Source organism: Betta splendens, chromosome 6 (assembly GCF_900634795.4).
Source record: "Betta splendens chromosome 6, fBetSpl5.4, whole genome shotgun sequence".
NCBI classification, from domain to species: Eukaryota; Metazoa; Chordata; class Actinopteri; order Anabantiformes; family Osphronemidae; genus Betta; species Betta splendens.
In genome coordinates, this window is record NC_040886.2 from 18119442 (window position 1) to 18134749 (window position 15308).

The 15308-nt window shown below is 43.7% G+C and overlaps 1 protein-coding gene across 1 annotated transcript; it reads right to left on the reverse strand.

The window, feature by feature from the left end:
- Positions 1 to 1715: 1715 nt before the first annotated feature.
- tmtc3 (transmembrane O-mannosyltransferase targeting cadherins 3) lies at positions 1716 to 15299 on the reverse strand. Its single transcript, XM_029154069.3, has 14 exons — positions 15158 to 15299; positions 14333 to 14546; positions 13923 to 14141; positions 11622 to 11721; positions 10906 to 11021; positions 10645 to 10817; positions 9019 to 9271; positions 7857 to 8005; positions 7655 to 7775; positions 7379 to 7490; positions 6423 to 6526; positions 5855 to 6024; positions 5223 to 5449; positions 1716 to 4136 (listed from the first exon to the last, which is right to left on the reverse strand). Exons 2-14 carry the CDS (start codon positions 14519 to 14521, stop codon positions 3259 to 3261), a joined length of 2811 nt encoding a protein of 936 aa, XP_029009902.1. The 5' UTR covers positions 14522 to 14546; positions 15158 to 15299; the 3' UTR covers positions 1716 to 3258.
- Between the last annotated feature and the right edge of the window lie 9 nt (positions 15300 to 15308).

Genomic DNA, 15308 nt, shown 5'->3' on the forward strand with positions numbered 1-15308 from the left:
AGCGCCGCGCTCCAACCGCCGCCAGAAGAAAGGCCTGAGATTCATTTGAATTCGATTGCACAACGTTCCATTTCACATGATTGATTACAGTGTGTTGTTGTTTCTCATGTGGACGAGAGCTGTAATGGTTTTGTTTTTTGCTTGTGAGAACATGGTGACGTCAGCACCTCATTCGTGCAGCTTTCAACTCGTCCTTCATCACCGTTCAGCTCAACGCGTCCGGTTCGGTTGCTTTAGCGTCTCTCTCCTGTCAATCACAGGCCGCGCTGTGACTGACCTCCCACGGCTGCCACTTATTTTAATCTGATTCATGCTCACTGGAGCTGCCTGGACCTCCAGCTCTGGTCACAAGCCATTAAAGTTTCTCCTGTTTAAGTTTTCCTCAACTCGCATGCATTAAGTGACTCACGTCACATGTCAGCAGGTTTCTTTGTTTGCTCGCGTTAGACAGGCACGCACACAGTCCCACAGCCTCCTTCTGCAGATAACATCTCAGGAAAACATGTAACCAGTTCATAAAAAGCAGATAAACTCTGCATGTTTTTGGTTTTTCACTAAATCTGCAATCAGTTCACACTTTGATATTTGAGAGTCTCAACCGCAGATTTAATCTTAGAGCAGGGCAGCACAGGAAGCAGTTCCACAGCAGCAGCAGCCAGCGAGAACAGTCCCACTGCACGTCTCCGCTCAGCGCGCTGCCATTTAGCTGAATGATTCTAAAGTCACACGTCTGGTTCCTCCAAGCTACTCCTGAAACCTAAAGTTAAACACACAGACCACAGACAAATTGTTCACGGTCGTTGATTTTCCTTTAGCGCTGTATTACAGGCATTCACATGCTTTTTAGTGTCACATCCCCTGAAGAGAAGCAGGGGCTGAAAGGCTGATTGTCGGATGATGGAGAAGTTGCCTCTGGCGGCTCTGGGTCCCGCAGGCTCGCATACCTTCAGTCGCCCTCATAAAAGCAAATATGATTGTGATTTGTGTAACGCACACAAATACCTGCATGGATCCGGCTCATCCGGACAGAGAGCACAAGAGGTTTCACTGCAAAACCCCTGGATGCTTCCGTAGATAAGATACTTGTGGATAATTCGTATACAGCTGAAAGGGTGCGGCATGTAACAAAACAGCAAGACGTGACTGAAGCTGGTTTGTGGTTAGAGGTAAATCAACTCATTTTATGGCCGTGCTAAGGATTTATAAATCAATCAATATGTAAATCCACCAACTGGTTCGAAGCGGCTCTGTGGAAGCTGTGCTCTGGAGTCTGGCTTCAGGCCGACAGCGTTTCAGAGGCCGATGGGTGCGTTGTGATTGACAGCTCAGCGGCTCACAGATTAGGCTGTGGACATGAGTGTTGACAAGGTGTCACTCAGGGTTCATTTGCATATTAATTCCCTCAGATTTAAGTCCAATAGTAGATGTAGACGTGTTGCTCCACCTCTAAACCGCCCTAGTTACTGTATCACCACTCATGACACATGCAGCGGCTTCTGAACGGATGCTCAGACTCTGCGCAGGGCACCTGTCACGTAAACGACATTAGACTGGAAATCTAATTGCGCTGACTCATGATAGCATACTTTTGGTACATTGGATTTCAATTTAGAGCTCAATTTGGGATATCACATTTGTTACAATAGACGGCTCGACATGGAAATCTACACTGGCTCAACTGGAACATCGGCTTCAGCGACAGACACAGCAAAGAGTGAGGAGTCGACCCACTTTATTTATCAACCTCCACCACCAAAGGATATTGCATTTAAAATAATAAAAACTAAATCACTCAGCAGAACGGACGCTTCCTACGGCTGATTAAATACGTCACATGTTTAACACTGGCAGGGATCAGCATTGGGCCGAGTGAAATGATCCATGACAGGTTTGACAACAGACAGAAAATCTAAGACAAAAATTAGTTATCGTGAGATTAAAGCATCATCAAGAACATCCAGAGCATTTGCAGTGCATATAAAAATAATAAATAATACTGGATACAAATACACGGTTTATGCTCGTACGTAAGATTCAGGGCTAAACGGGGTCAATGCATAGCAAGGCTCCAACGTACCACCGGCTGCTCCCAGGTCAGCAGAACCATCGTTACTGTGTAAAGACGCCAACACGAGCTGTAGCAGCTCTGAAAAGCTCCTCCTAATGAATTCACCACATCTGACCTGCGTCAGAGCCATGGTCATCGCATTCCTCGAGGACCCTAAGTGTTTTCCGATGACCAGCTCACAGGATAAATGTGGTTTTATAACACACAGGCAGCGATGCTTGTGCATCAGGGTTTAATCTGCTGCTGTTTGTAGCTCGTGTTGAATGTTGGAGGATAATTGCTTGAGAGTGATCATAGCTGTAAATGATGAAGAGACTTGGAAATGTGGAACACGCTGATATTTGAGTGGCAGTAGACTAAAATAACATTATGTCTGTGGAGCCGAATGAAGGGGGACGTCTGTTCTCTGCAAATGAACTGTGAAAGGAACTTTGCAAAATAAAGAACACGTGATGACGTGAGGATGAGTGCGTGTCCCTGTGACCATGAAACACACGGCGACCAAGAGAAGCGAGGGAGACATTCATCTGTAATGAGGCTGTGATGGAGCCATGTGACAAAGGGAATGCGATAACAGTCTTCAGATGGATCACAGTGAGATTTTGGGTGAGGTCAGCTGTGCTCCTGGAGGCTGATGATGCAGATCAATAGAGCTTTCCGGACGCTGCTGCCTCGGTGGTTTTCATGGGCTATTTTGAGGCTCTGCAGATATGATTCTGCCTTGAGGAACTCTGGGGAACACGTCATTTCCTTTAATTGTCCGTCGTACAATCATTCTGTTTTTAACAACAATAACGCACAGGAGTGAGTCACATCTTAGAGAGGGAACAAATCCAGTGATAAACAATAACCACACATGGAAAAACAAAGCAAATATTTATACCTACTGGGCTACGATATGTGAAATCACATTTAAGTTAACACACACACACGCACACACACACACACACACATCTGCCACAGGCTCTACATACATCATCCCAAATTGGTATTTGTGCTTATTATTACAGTTTCATGTGCAGAGGTCCCTTCTTTACTTGATTAGTGTTAGAGCAGCCTATAAATGTGGTTAACTCAGAAATAAATGGTAATTTATAAGAATACACGTTGATAATGGGGGAAATGCCGTCTCATCTCATGGAGCATCAAAGAGCTCTAGAAAAGTAGTCCAGCTAAAACTCACAGCCATGTCAATCACCAGTTAATATGTGCTCGATCTCCTCCAGTCTCTTCAGGGCCGCGGCCCTTTTCTTCTCGATTTCCTTAATCTCCTTAGTGGACTTACCCTTAGTCCGCTTGTCAGGCTGGCTGCTGTCCAGAGGCTGGGCCGGGTGCACGCCCACCCCTCCAAGGCTTTCTGCAGAGGATTTCCGCGCATTCTTCTCATCCCCAGCCCCCTTTCCGACAGCATCAGCGCTCCCTTCCTTTTCACGCTCGCCACTCTCGTCCACCCCCACCCACTCCTTCACGCCCTCCGGCTTTTCCTTAGCTGCCACGGTGGCTCCCTCCGCCGTTGTAAGCGGCTGGCCCGCTGCGCTCATTGCAGCCATTTTGCTTCGTACGATACTCAGGTGGCGGCGCACGTACTCCTCGTTCGGCGCCAGCGCCAGCGTTTCCACCAGGCAGCGCTCGGCCTGTGGCAGGTCGCGTTCCTCAAAGTAGACCACGCACAGGTTGTGCTTGCCCTGAACATTTGTGGGGTCCATGCTCAGGATGCGCTCAAAGCAGCTCTTAGCGCCACGCGTGTCTTTCTTGTGGTTCATGAGGATGTCGCCCTTCAGGATGAGGCCCTTGATGTGCTCTGGGTGGTGCAGCAGCAGCTCGTCCAACACCGGCAGCGCATCCGTCTCTCGCTTGGACTGCGAGTAAAGCAGAGCCAGGTTGAAGAGGGCGCTGCGGAACCCGGCCTGCAGACCGATGGCCTTCCGCATCCAGCGCTCAGCTGCCGCGTTTTCATTGGCGTCCATCGCCAGCATGCCCAGGTTGAAGTAGCCGTTGGCATCCTGAGGTTCCTCCTCCACGTAAACAAGGAAACGACGGTTGGCCTCAGGCCAGAACTTTGGTTCTCCTGTCACGGAAAGCACAAACAGTTTTAGTATCTAACCATCCACAGATATCCAATTATACGCCACCTGCCACACAGGGTAGGAGAGCGGCTGAGCATGTTCCTATAGAGACCATATCAAACATGCTTGTGGCTCACACAACTTGTGGTGAGTCTATTGGCACACACGTGCTCCGGCTGTTGTTGGGAGGCTGCTTCTACGTTGGTAGACCCAACACCATAACTACGAGCGACAGCTGGGGTGATTTAGAACCGTACGGACATTCGGCACAACCTGAGGTGGGAACGCATGGCATGAGAGGGAAATCACTTGTGGCATGTTTGGAGCTCTGCCCACGTCCGTCTGCACCTGGGCCCCTGCTGCAGCACGGGGTCTATGACAGCAGGAACAGGAGCCTGTTTCTGAACAACCAGAGATGACTTTGGGTTTTGTGGTTTATGTTCAGAACAGCAGTGTGTAAAGCATGTGACGGACCTGTTCAAACAAGATGAGGATCTCCATGATGTTAGCAAACACGAAGCATGTTGTGCAACATCATCCAGTGTTTTCGCTGGTTATTAATGTGTCACTTCTAACACGTTTGAAAACCACTTAGTTGATGGAGTCAGAAAGAAAAAGCCTTTACATCTGTAGTGAGATCATAGTTGTACTTAGATTAATGGGATGGATCACCTGCTCCTTGCACTTGGCTTCACCTGCAGCAGGAATTCACCACTAAGACAGTGCATGAACCCCGTGGTGGGACTTACAAAGCAAACAAACATGGGTGGAAAAGCTAACATAAACCTGCCTAATCTCCAGCAAATAGAAGTGCTAATTAAATATTTTCAGCCTCATAGAATCGCTGAAGCTTGACTTGACAGAAACTTGGCCGTCAGCGACGCTCATGCATGCAGTCCTCCTTGGAACATAAGGACAAATTCTTACAAAGCTGGTTACACCCTAAAGATAATATGGGGTTATTTTCTTTGTTCAAACCAACTGGCATCAAACACCCTTGAAGAGCCAAACAACGCTTTCCATTAGCGAGACGAGTCTGTCATTTCACAGCAAATCAGAGTCACTTCCTCATTGCAGACCTCACTCACCAGATTCCTGCATGAGAAGTGCTGAGTTGAAGAGAGCCAGCTTGTGCCGTGGGTTGAGCTCCAGGGCATGGTTGAAGTTCTTCAGTGCCTCTGAAGGATCCTTCATCTCGATGTTGACGATGGCCAGGTTGTACCACAGGTCGGCGTTGCTGCGGTCGAGCTCCAGGGCCCGGAGGTAGGCGTCACGGGCCTCTGTGGGCTTGTTCATCTTCAGCAGCAGTTCCCCCCTGAGGCAAAGAAAAGTCAGATATAAATCTGTGAATGAGCAGAACAAGTCCGATCATTTTTACTTACCCTTGTAATATAGTCAAAGTCAGCAAAGTTTATTTACCCAAAATACTAAAATGAATTTGAAACCATATGAAGACAAACTAAAGCTGAGATCTGGTTACAAGGAAACAAAATTCAACAGAAAGACACAAGACATAGTATTATAAGAAATGAGAGGGAACCTTTGACCATATTGGTTCAATGGAAAAGCTCCAACTACCGCTATCAGAATCAATGATTAATAGACTCATGTTTCCGCACTCCGCTTGTCATGCGTCATCCTTATATCAAGACATTCATACCTTGGACTTATCTTACTGTATATGTGACATGACACACCCACAGCGATAAATTAAACCTGCCTGCTGATGTAGGCCTGTTTGAAATCTGGTCTCATGCTGATTGCTTGTCTGTAGAGCTGATCGGCCTCTTCTAGACGTGATTCATTGGCCCGGATTAGATTAGCCAGATTTATGTAAACATTCAGGTGGTTTGGAGCCACACGCGTTGCATACTTCTTACCAGGGATAACCTAATGAAATAGAAAGGAAGGGAACATGTTTAATGAAGCAACTTAAATCATTTTGACATCTTTTCTACGTGAGTGTGTGTGAGGTATGAGTACAAACTGGTACAAAGGTGAATGAAGTGCAGTGTGGTAGGTGGCAGTTTCCCAAGTTTAAGATAATGGTCATGACTTACAAAACTATTGAACAATGAGGAAGTGAGGGGAGAAGCTACATAAAAAATGACAAGCATGAATATGACAGAATGTGGTTATACAACTAATAGAGCTGGTGCTAGAGCCACAGCATGAACTACAGATGCACAGGAGGAAGCACAGACAGAGAGAGCCGATGAGCCCCCCAGAGGCGAGGCTCTGCCCAAGCAAAGCATGAATAAAGTCTCAGTTTGTGTCACATGCGATACCTGTGGCATGAGAGATTTGGCAACCAAGTAAGCATCTTCAGCCTCTTTGGATTTGTTCAAGTTCTTGTAGGTTCTTCCGACGTTCATGTGAGCACCGATGTCATCTGCAAAAATGGCAACAGAAAAACGTGTTGTGTGTTCACCTCACTTCTACTCAAGGTTTAGGTTTTTAGAGTTAATCTTGGGAAAACACTCTTGGGTGGTGAAAGCAGGGAAAAGTGTAAATGTCTCAGCTGATTAGACGTTTCCTTACAAAAATCTAAGTTATGACACAACATCAAACCTCCAGGGAGTCTGACTACAAATGCTGTGATGTAGGTTCATAGGTTTGTGTGGGGGAAGGAAACCATTAGCTATGGAGTACAATAAACAGATTCATCTCATTTCTGTTAAGAGGTCTCTGGAGCCAAAGACCGAAAACAAACAAAATCATACGAATGTTTAATGGAATTAGAAGTCCTGGGAGATTTGCTAGTTCTCAGTCACATCACCATCTCTGTGCGAAGAGTCACTCTTTAAATTTTACGACCACAGAACTTCTCCTAAAAGCTCCGTTTTGCAGCAGTTAGTTTAGTTTAGTTCTTACATTTTTTTAGTGGTTTAGTTTCTTGTGGTTTTTCGTGTCTGTCAGACTAAAAAAAATACAGCCAACCACTGGAATTGATCAGTGATGAACAATAAACATGAGCTTTATTAAGCTGTTTCATGGGTGTAATCACTTATATACATCAGTCTGACTTAGCATCAAACCCTCACTGCCAGAAATGTTCAAAGTTGTTCTTATCCTTTCATGTAGTGGATTCACAGCTGTCACTGTCAGTAAACAAGTCTGCTTTGGTTCTACTCTTTCCTGACAGGACAAACCCAGACGCTTCCTTTAGGAAACAATAAAACCTTCACACCAGCACACAATCGCAGTCAAAATCCTGTGGTCATTTAGAAGGTCTGCATTGTACCTGGCTGGACGCGTGTGGCCTGCAGAAAGTACTGCAGCGCCCTTAAATAATTGTGTTGGTTCTCCAGGGCATGGCCCACGTTATTCCACAGCTTGGCGTTGTTCTTGTTGACCTGAGGTGGACAGACATTTCAAAAACATGCCAATAGATGGTTTGGTTTTCCAGAAGATTAAGCCAATTATTAAGATTTAGAAATGACATCAGTCATTGTGTTGTAGTGTTGTATTGGGGCCAAAACATTCTGCTAACGCCATCTTATTTGTCTTTTCATCGTACCTTCAAGGCAGATGTAAACAGGGTATATTCTGACTCCCAGTCCCAGTTTCTGTTGAAGGTTTTCACTGCATGTGTAGTTAAAAGCACTGCGATCATCAGCCACAAGATTTTTTTCAAATGTCTAAATAGGAAAAAAATTACATTAATATAATAAAAAGCAATAGAAATGTAAAACATTTCCTTAATAAAGACACACACTCACACTTTATGCGAGATGATCTTGAATCCATGTGCGACAAGGACACAGAAGCCCATACTGGGCACATAAAGGACCCTCTCTGCTACGACAAAGCCCACGGGGAAGAAGAGATTGGATGCAGGAATAAAAGGAAGAACTATCAAAGACAGGCCCTGAAGGAGAGAGACAGACGTTACCGCTCACCTTGAATCCATCTGCATCGCACAGACACACACATCTAGATTTCAGTGCACTCGATCTGGCTTAAATGTGAAACAAATATGTAGGAATAAAAAAAAAATGCTGTCATTTATCAGCGTCAGCGTGTGTGAAAGAAGCTGATGCCGAGAGATGTGATACTTTGAGCAGCTTAATGTTGCTTAGTCAGCAATGTCCTGCTGGAAACCTGAGGCACACATTTATAACAAGTAAACAATGACGGCAATTTCTTTACTTGAACAAGTCTCATCATGTGTCGTCTGAGCATGTGCTTCAATAAAAGGAAAACAATGATCTGACCTTCTACGACTAAAGGTCAGTGACTAGGTTGACTGCGCTGTGTAGGATTCATAAACACAAGCACGTCAGAAACGCCCGTACAACGTCCGAGAGTATAGGACTATTTAAATTAGTCTGAGAGCAGGAAGCCTTTTATTGATGCTGAGTAGGTTAATATTGTACGATTTTGTTATGCAATATATTCTAAAATGAGTAAAAAGAATAAACACTGCAAAAGGTCATAATTCAGTTTCTTGTTGATTTATGGTCCCCTTTGCTAAAACTAAGTTTGGAACAATACTAGAAGGAAGTTTACTGACCTTTAAGTGCGGGGGACATTGGTCTCTGGGTTGTTTGTGTGCCACAGTGAGTGAGGCTCAAGCTATTTTCTTGCCGACCAGTATTGCCTATTAATTCCTCCTTTGCCAATTTAATTCACTTGTGCTTTACAGTTCTGATTAAGATTAAAGTTCTGTTTGAGTTTTGGTATCACCTGATTGCAGAGACACTTGAAGCTATAACTAGGTTGTGGTTATAGGTTTCAGATATTTTGAAAGCAATGAGATAATTTTATGATAATAAAACTGACATGGGTAGTTTTAACATCGCACCTCAGGATTTAGGATGGAGAGCGGAGCAATGTTCATAAATTCCCCCAATAGTCTAATCTGACTAACCCTCCTCTCACCATGATGATGGTCTTGGCAGAGCGGTGTCTGTAACGCAGGCTGTGGTAGGTTAGCAGGCCCAAAAGAGTGTAGAAAGCCAGTGTGGCCAGGTTTCGCTGGTCTAGGAGTGATTCCACCAGAGGAATGGTGCCCATAGTCCAGTCACAGCACAGTTCAGAGGGGTAGAGCAGAAGCCATGCGTTTACAGGAAGCAGGTAGTTGAAGGTCATCTGTCTGATGGGAGTGGGGCTGACTGCTGCAGGGTTGTCAAACCTGAAAGAACACAGGTGGAGGATGGTTGGAGCAGCGAGAGGACATCTCTACTTACATACTCTGACCTTGTGCTATATGCTATAGTGGAGCCGCTGTACCATGTTCAAACAGTGCAATAAAGGAAAAAGTAGAGCAGTAAAGCTGATAAAGAACCATATTGAATTGAAATGTTTCAGGAGACGGTCTAATTATTAGTGGGCTAAAGATGCCATAATCTCAGCATCAGCAGTGAAAGATGAAATCTCAGTGGTGACAAGACAGTAGAGCTAATAAGACACGGTTCTTCCATGGTTGAATACAACAGGACCTGCTATTTAGGTTTTTGTCTTGTTGAACTGTAAATGTCATTTAATAATGAAATGCAAATGTTAATTGGAAATCAGTGACTAACGTTTGAGTGTGTAAATGAAGTAGCACTAACAACGGCAAAAGAAATCCACAATAACCCAGTAAAGGCTCTGATCCAGTATAGAATAAGATTGATTAATTCTTTTGGAGTCAAAGTAATGTTGTGGCTTAAAAGGCACATGAATCTAAATATACATAAATACATATTGTTTTGGCTCGAAGATGGAAATTCACTCAGACAATCTGGAGCCAGCGTAAGGATTATACCTAGAGGATTAGCACGTCTAAGTTAATTGTATGGAATTTTATCTTCAGTCAAATACCATAAGGTTTATGTGGGCATGTGCAGATAATGTTAAAATAGTTTAGACTACATGAATGAAGGAGAAACCTCCCATTGATGTCGAGGTGTGGGTTGGTGGGATGTAGCATTCAGTATAATCTATCCTTCTACAATCTCAGCAGGCTCTAAGCCACAAAACTTGCAGCTTCTTGCAGTGTTTCAAGGAGACAAAACAATGATACATATCAAGACAGCGTCATCCACACCAATGTGTTGTCTTGAAGCAAACTGCAGATAATCCATAACTGCTGCATAACTAGACCATTCTACAGTAGCATAGTAGTATATTTACTGCAGAGAATAGAATATACATGTTCACGGCTTAAACTGCAGACCGTTTTAGTGTAACTCAACTAGCTCAGCAAGATGCAGAAAAGCGTGGAGGAGCAGGAGTCAGTGCAGTCCTCCAGTCCAACCAGAGCGATGTGAGCATTATCTGGCTTGTGTCAGGCTCTGTGGTCTGGATTCTCTCTGCTGAGACCCTGAGGCTTTGACTTAACTTTACCTCAGAATCGTTTCAGCCATAGCTCAGACTTTGATTTCTGAGCCATGGTTCAGCCCAGTCTTTCTAGTTTTACTTGAGTGGGAGCTTTGAAAACACTGAACATGACATTTTTTATAGTAATCTAACACCTCACTACATGGAGAACCTGTCCGAGCAGCACTGGTTAGAAAATGGTACCTTGTGAAGACAGGAAGCTGGGATTGGATGACTTGGACCCTGATGATGACAAGCAGCAGGGTGCTGATGATAAGGACTATGAGCTTCAGAAGCGTTTGCAGGACTGCGTAGGGGAATCCATCTTTTCCCAGCAGTACTTGCCGTAAAGTGTCCAGTAACATAGGCAAGGTAAACTGAAATCAACATACGTGTAAAAGGCTCAAGCACTGTCACGTTTCAACTGTATTAATACCTTACACTCTGGCGTGATTAAAGACTCACCCCTTGTGCAACAAACACTTCATAGACACAGCAGATGCCAACGACAGTGATTCCCTGCTCCTTACAGAGCGTTGCTGCAGCCACTAGAACCACTGTCAAAGCGATGGGAGCCCAAACTGAAAAATACAGAAATGTAAACCACAGCTGTACTTTAAACTTGTTCCAAATTATACAGTAAAAAAATGGAGCCTTATCGGTGACCCCTTTTATCCATTTACGCCAACCTCATGGTACCATAGTCGGGAATTATATGCAAACGCCATTAATCACATTGTCATTAATCACTCAATGAATATTCGTTACTAGACTGAGTCAGGCATCACTTCCTCTGTTTGCTCTTGTTAGTGGGGTGGATGTTGTTCATCACAAGACACTGTTAATAGTACACATAATAGTCATCTATTATGTGTTTGAATGTAAGATGACAGCTTGCCTTGTCCCTGCCCCATCATCTGACTTAGCCAATGTATGTGAAAACTAGCTAAAAAGCATGTGTGTCTGCGTTCACATCTATAAAGTAAAGACAGCAGACATATTTATCATTAGGAAAATTATATTAAATCTATGACTTTCCATTTCAATAAAGTAAAGAATTCCAAAGTAGAGGGAGGACAGAAAAGCTTTAACATTATCTTGAAGACCTGAAGGATAGCTTCCTTGTTGAGTGTGGAGGCTTTCCCATAATGTGAGACACAGTACAGATACGTTAGACTTACCAATAGAGTGGTCTGGCCCTGTTGACTTTGTGTAGGCCAGGAAAGCAGCCAAGAGGAAGATTGAAGAAAGGAGTTCAGCTCGGCCAACCACTCCTGTGACCTTGATAATAAACAGTCACGACAGTTAGATTTAGCTAAATCTGTTCAGCAGGATACCAACATTTAACTTTTAATTGCAAAACAAATCTGTAGTAACGTTACAGGCCGTCTAGAATAGGAGTTCATGCGTTAAAGCCCTCAGACGCTGCTGTGAAAACGGGTAGTTTGTCTGTCCAGGTATGTCGTTGGAAGACAAGCAGATGAGTTTTCATAAAGCAGGCCCGCTGCCAGCATCCTCTGTCATTTGTGTAAATGATGACTGCCCTCGTGTGGAAGAAACTTTTTCACCTAGAACACCTGAGTTCTCAGAGATCAGGCAAACCATGAATGCAGATATGAACCCACAACTGGTTCTTTAAACCATTTTACAAACAAAATCCTTATCTGAGGTTCTATATCCTCCAGAAATGATAAGACATACACAACTAACTAGAAGCAAACATTTAACTAGAACATGGAAGAAAGGTCAAGCTGTACAAACACACATCTATGCATAGTCACATAACTGAATTAGCTCATCTGATAGTGTGTTTGAATTCCTATTCAGGGAGCATTTTCCCTCCAAAGACACCAAGGACCATGTGTTGTATGTTGCTGTGCTGCTTTCTGTATTAACAAACTAATGATGGTCTTTATTAATTCTAGATCAATTTATGCCGTTTACTCAGGCTAGCCTCAACGTTATGACATAAGCAACACTGATCATCTATTCAGTTTGGCTGCTCTTAATGCTTCATGCATCAGGCAGCAAGTAAATATTCTGTGGATTTGAGCTTGTTACTTTAACCCTGTTTAAGCACTGACCATGCCAGGCCTTTCATTGCAGCAGTATTCCCTGGTGGCTGTGGGAACTTCAGCAGGATGTAAATACTGTAAATACTGTAGCGAGCGCATTACTGGCTTTTAAGATTTCATTTTAAGACTACAATATTCTACTTTTTGAAATGAGCACTGAAGGTTAAGCAAATGCTTAATAAAGAATATTTTGTCCCTTTCAGCTCAGACATAGACAAATCCTGCTTTGTGTGTATTTATAGGTCAGTTCAGTTTGGGAGCTTTGACAGTGTAATGCGAATTCAGAGCCTTAATATACGGATGTTGAGTACATGAAATAATTTGTATTTGAAGAAAGATGGATATAGGACAAAAATAAAAAGTCACCATTCAAAAAAATGATAATTTAAACACACTGGGAAAGACATGGGGACACACAAGGTCTCTTTGTGTGCAGACATCATGAAGGGAGCTTCAGTGCCTGGAACATAACTCAAAAACAAATGATCCGTTCAGAGAGAGATTCCAGACGGTGATAACATGAAGGGTATTTACTGGACTAATTCTAAGGGCTCATTTGTGAGGCAAATTGTTTCCATTCAAGAAGTCTGAGAGTCTCTGCATAGATTAGAGAACACCATGAGGGACACTGATGCAGTGGTGAATCCTGTGTAACAGTAGCACACCACCCTAAGAAGCAGAATGAACTTCTGCTCTGATCAGGGACTGTCTGGTCATCAGTTCAGCGGTGATGAATAGGATGAATTACAAGTTCTGATTGGGAAGAGCCGTTTTAGACAGGCCCTATAGAATAGAAGAGAATAAGATCAAGATTGAATGATAAACCATAAGTGAAAGGTTTCTGGTTTCAGATTAAGTTAACTAAACGTCTTGGTCCTGAGCACGTCTATGATGAACAGCTCAATTCTTGACAGGGAGTGTTGCTTTAGAAACCATGTACACTGATACAGTAGAAAAGACAGACACAGTCATCTGTCCGGAAACACTCGTCATGAGGCAAAGTCTAACTATGGTGCCCAAACCTGCAGACAGAACTGATGGGCATGTTGGAGCGAAGCGGAGCTCCACTGTTCAAAGACATATACAGCATGTAGATACACTTTGAGAGACTTTGCTTGAGGTTATAGCTCAACCACTTATTAAGCACTGCTGACGTTCCTTTTTCCATCATCACTCCGCAGTTCTCTAGTTCTGTAGCAACATCTAAACTCATGACTTAAAAACTGTGTTTGGTTATAACTCTGACCAATCGTTGCCCTATGCGTGTATGGTAGGGTCATGAAATCAGATAACAATTTATCAGCAGTTTATGCAGAAAATCAGGAACCCGCAAACACAAGTTAAAAGGTCTAAAGTTTTCTAGTGATTTAAGCAACACTAATGTTAGTAACATTAATGTACACTTACGGCTTCGGTGTGGATGGGGTGCACAGCAAACAGCAATGCTGCCACCAAGCTGGAATTCTTGTCCAGGAACAAGCGGCACACTCGCAGAAAAAGCACACACACTATGGCGTGAAAAGCAACGTTGAGCAGATGATAGGATCCTGCACTCAGCTCACTGAAGAGGTAGTTCAATCGAAATGTAAGTACAGTGAGGGGTCGGTAAGATTTATGGCTCCGCTCCTGTATTGGGATGCACAGTTACATCAACACAGTCACAAGCTGCTCAGTTCTTAGACTTACTTTACAACTAACAGGCATTTAAAGCATTGTGTTAAGATCATATGTGACACCATAAGTGCTAAGCTTTATCAGTAATACTACCACAAAGTGACCTAATAAAGCTCAAAGCTGTGTCATGGGTGCACAGGTACCTCAGCCATGGGCGTTCCCCAGAAGTCATTGAGGAACAGGTTGCGTAGAGGGGTCGAGGGACGGAGGTCCTTGTTGTCAAGGATCGCTGACACGTCGTCAAACACAAAGCCGCAGGACAGACTGTTCCAGTAACAGCCCACCACCAGTCCAGTCAAAAGTAAAATCTCCTTCCATGACACAACAGCCATGGCTGACCAAAGCCGTCATTGATCACTGTAACAGAAGACAGACACTGACACATGAGGCTGTGTTAAAACTAAATGAAGGTGAATAATGGTGTATTGTCCAGTAGGTCGTTTTTCTGACACTTCCAAAATATCCAGTAATAATAAGATATAGTAAAACACTCTCCACATAAAGTAGAGGGGGAAGAGTATATATCATTTAGCCAAGCTTACACTTCGCCATTATGTTTTAGTGAATGAACTGTAATGGAATAATTGAATTGAATAAATGAAATGTGGATTCTACCCAACAACAAAACTACAGGTCAACATTATTTCACACGCTGAGGAAGCAGCTAACGGGCTGAAGTGACAGCTGGCGGCAGGAGTCGGCGATTTAAACTACTGCCAAGAAAAAGTCTCATTTGGTTGAATTGATTTCTGATTACAGTCGTTTGTGAATGCAATCGCAGCTATGTGCTGGTTCAAAAAACACAAAACGGTACATTGTAGCTTGGGTCATTTCAGACTGGCTGCTGCAGCGTAACTTTAGCTAGCGGTGCGGCTAATGTGGAAGCTAACGCTACCTAGCGTCATGTCTTTCTTCAAAATCAGGTTGCGGCAGTTGTATTTTTGTCCTGTGTTCATTTTCCTTCTTACCGTGTCTATAGCAGATCAGTCGCTAAATGTACTTGAAACATCAAACGTTTTTGAGGTTATACACCTAATCAGTAGACAGTTTAACCACCAGCACTCCACTGTGCAAGCTAGCTTTAACGCGTCGCTGCTACTACTTCCGGTGCAGAGGTGA

Coding starts and splice junctions, on each gene's coding strand:
- tmtc3 (XM_029154069.3), bottom strand. CDS start 14,521: ATGGCTGTTGTGTCATGGAAGGAGATTTTACTTTTGACTGGACTGGTG. Junction 11,722..13,922: donor ACCCCATCCACACCGAAGCC/GTAAGTGTACAT, acceptor TTTATTATCAAG/GTCACAGGAGTGGTTGGCCG. Junction 10,818..10,905: donor AAGTGTTTGTTGCACAAGGG/GTGAGTCTTTAA, acceptor TGTTGATTTCAG/TTTACCTTGCCTATGTTACT.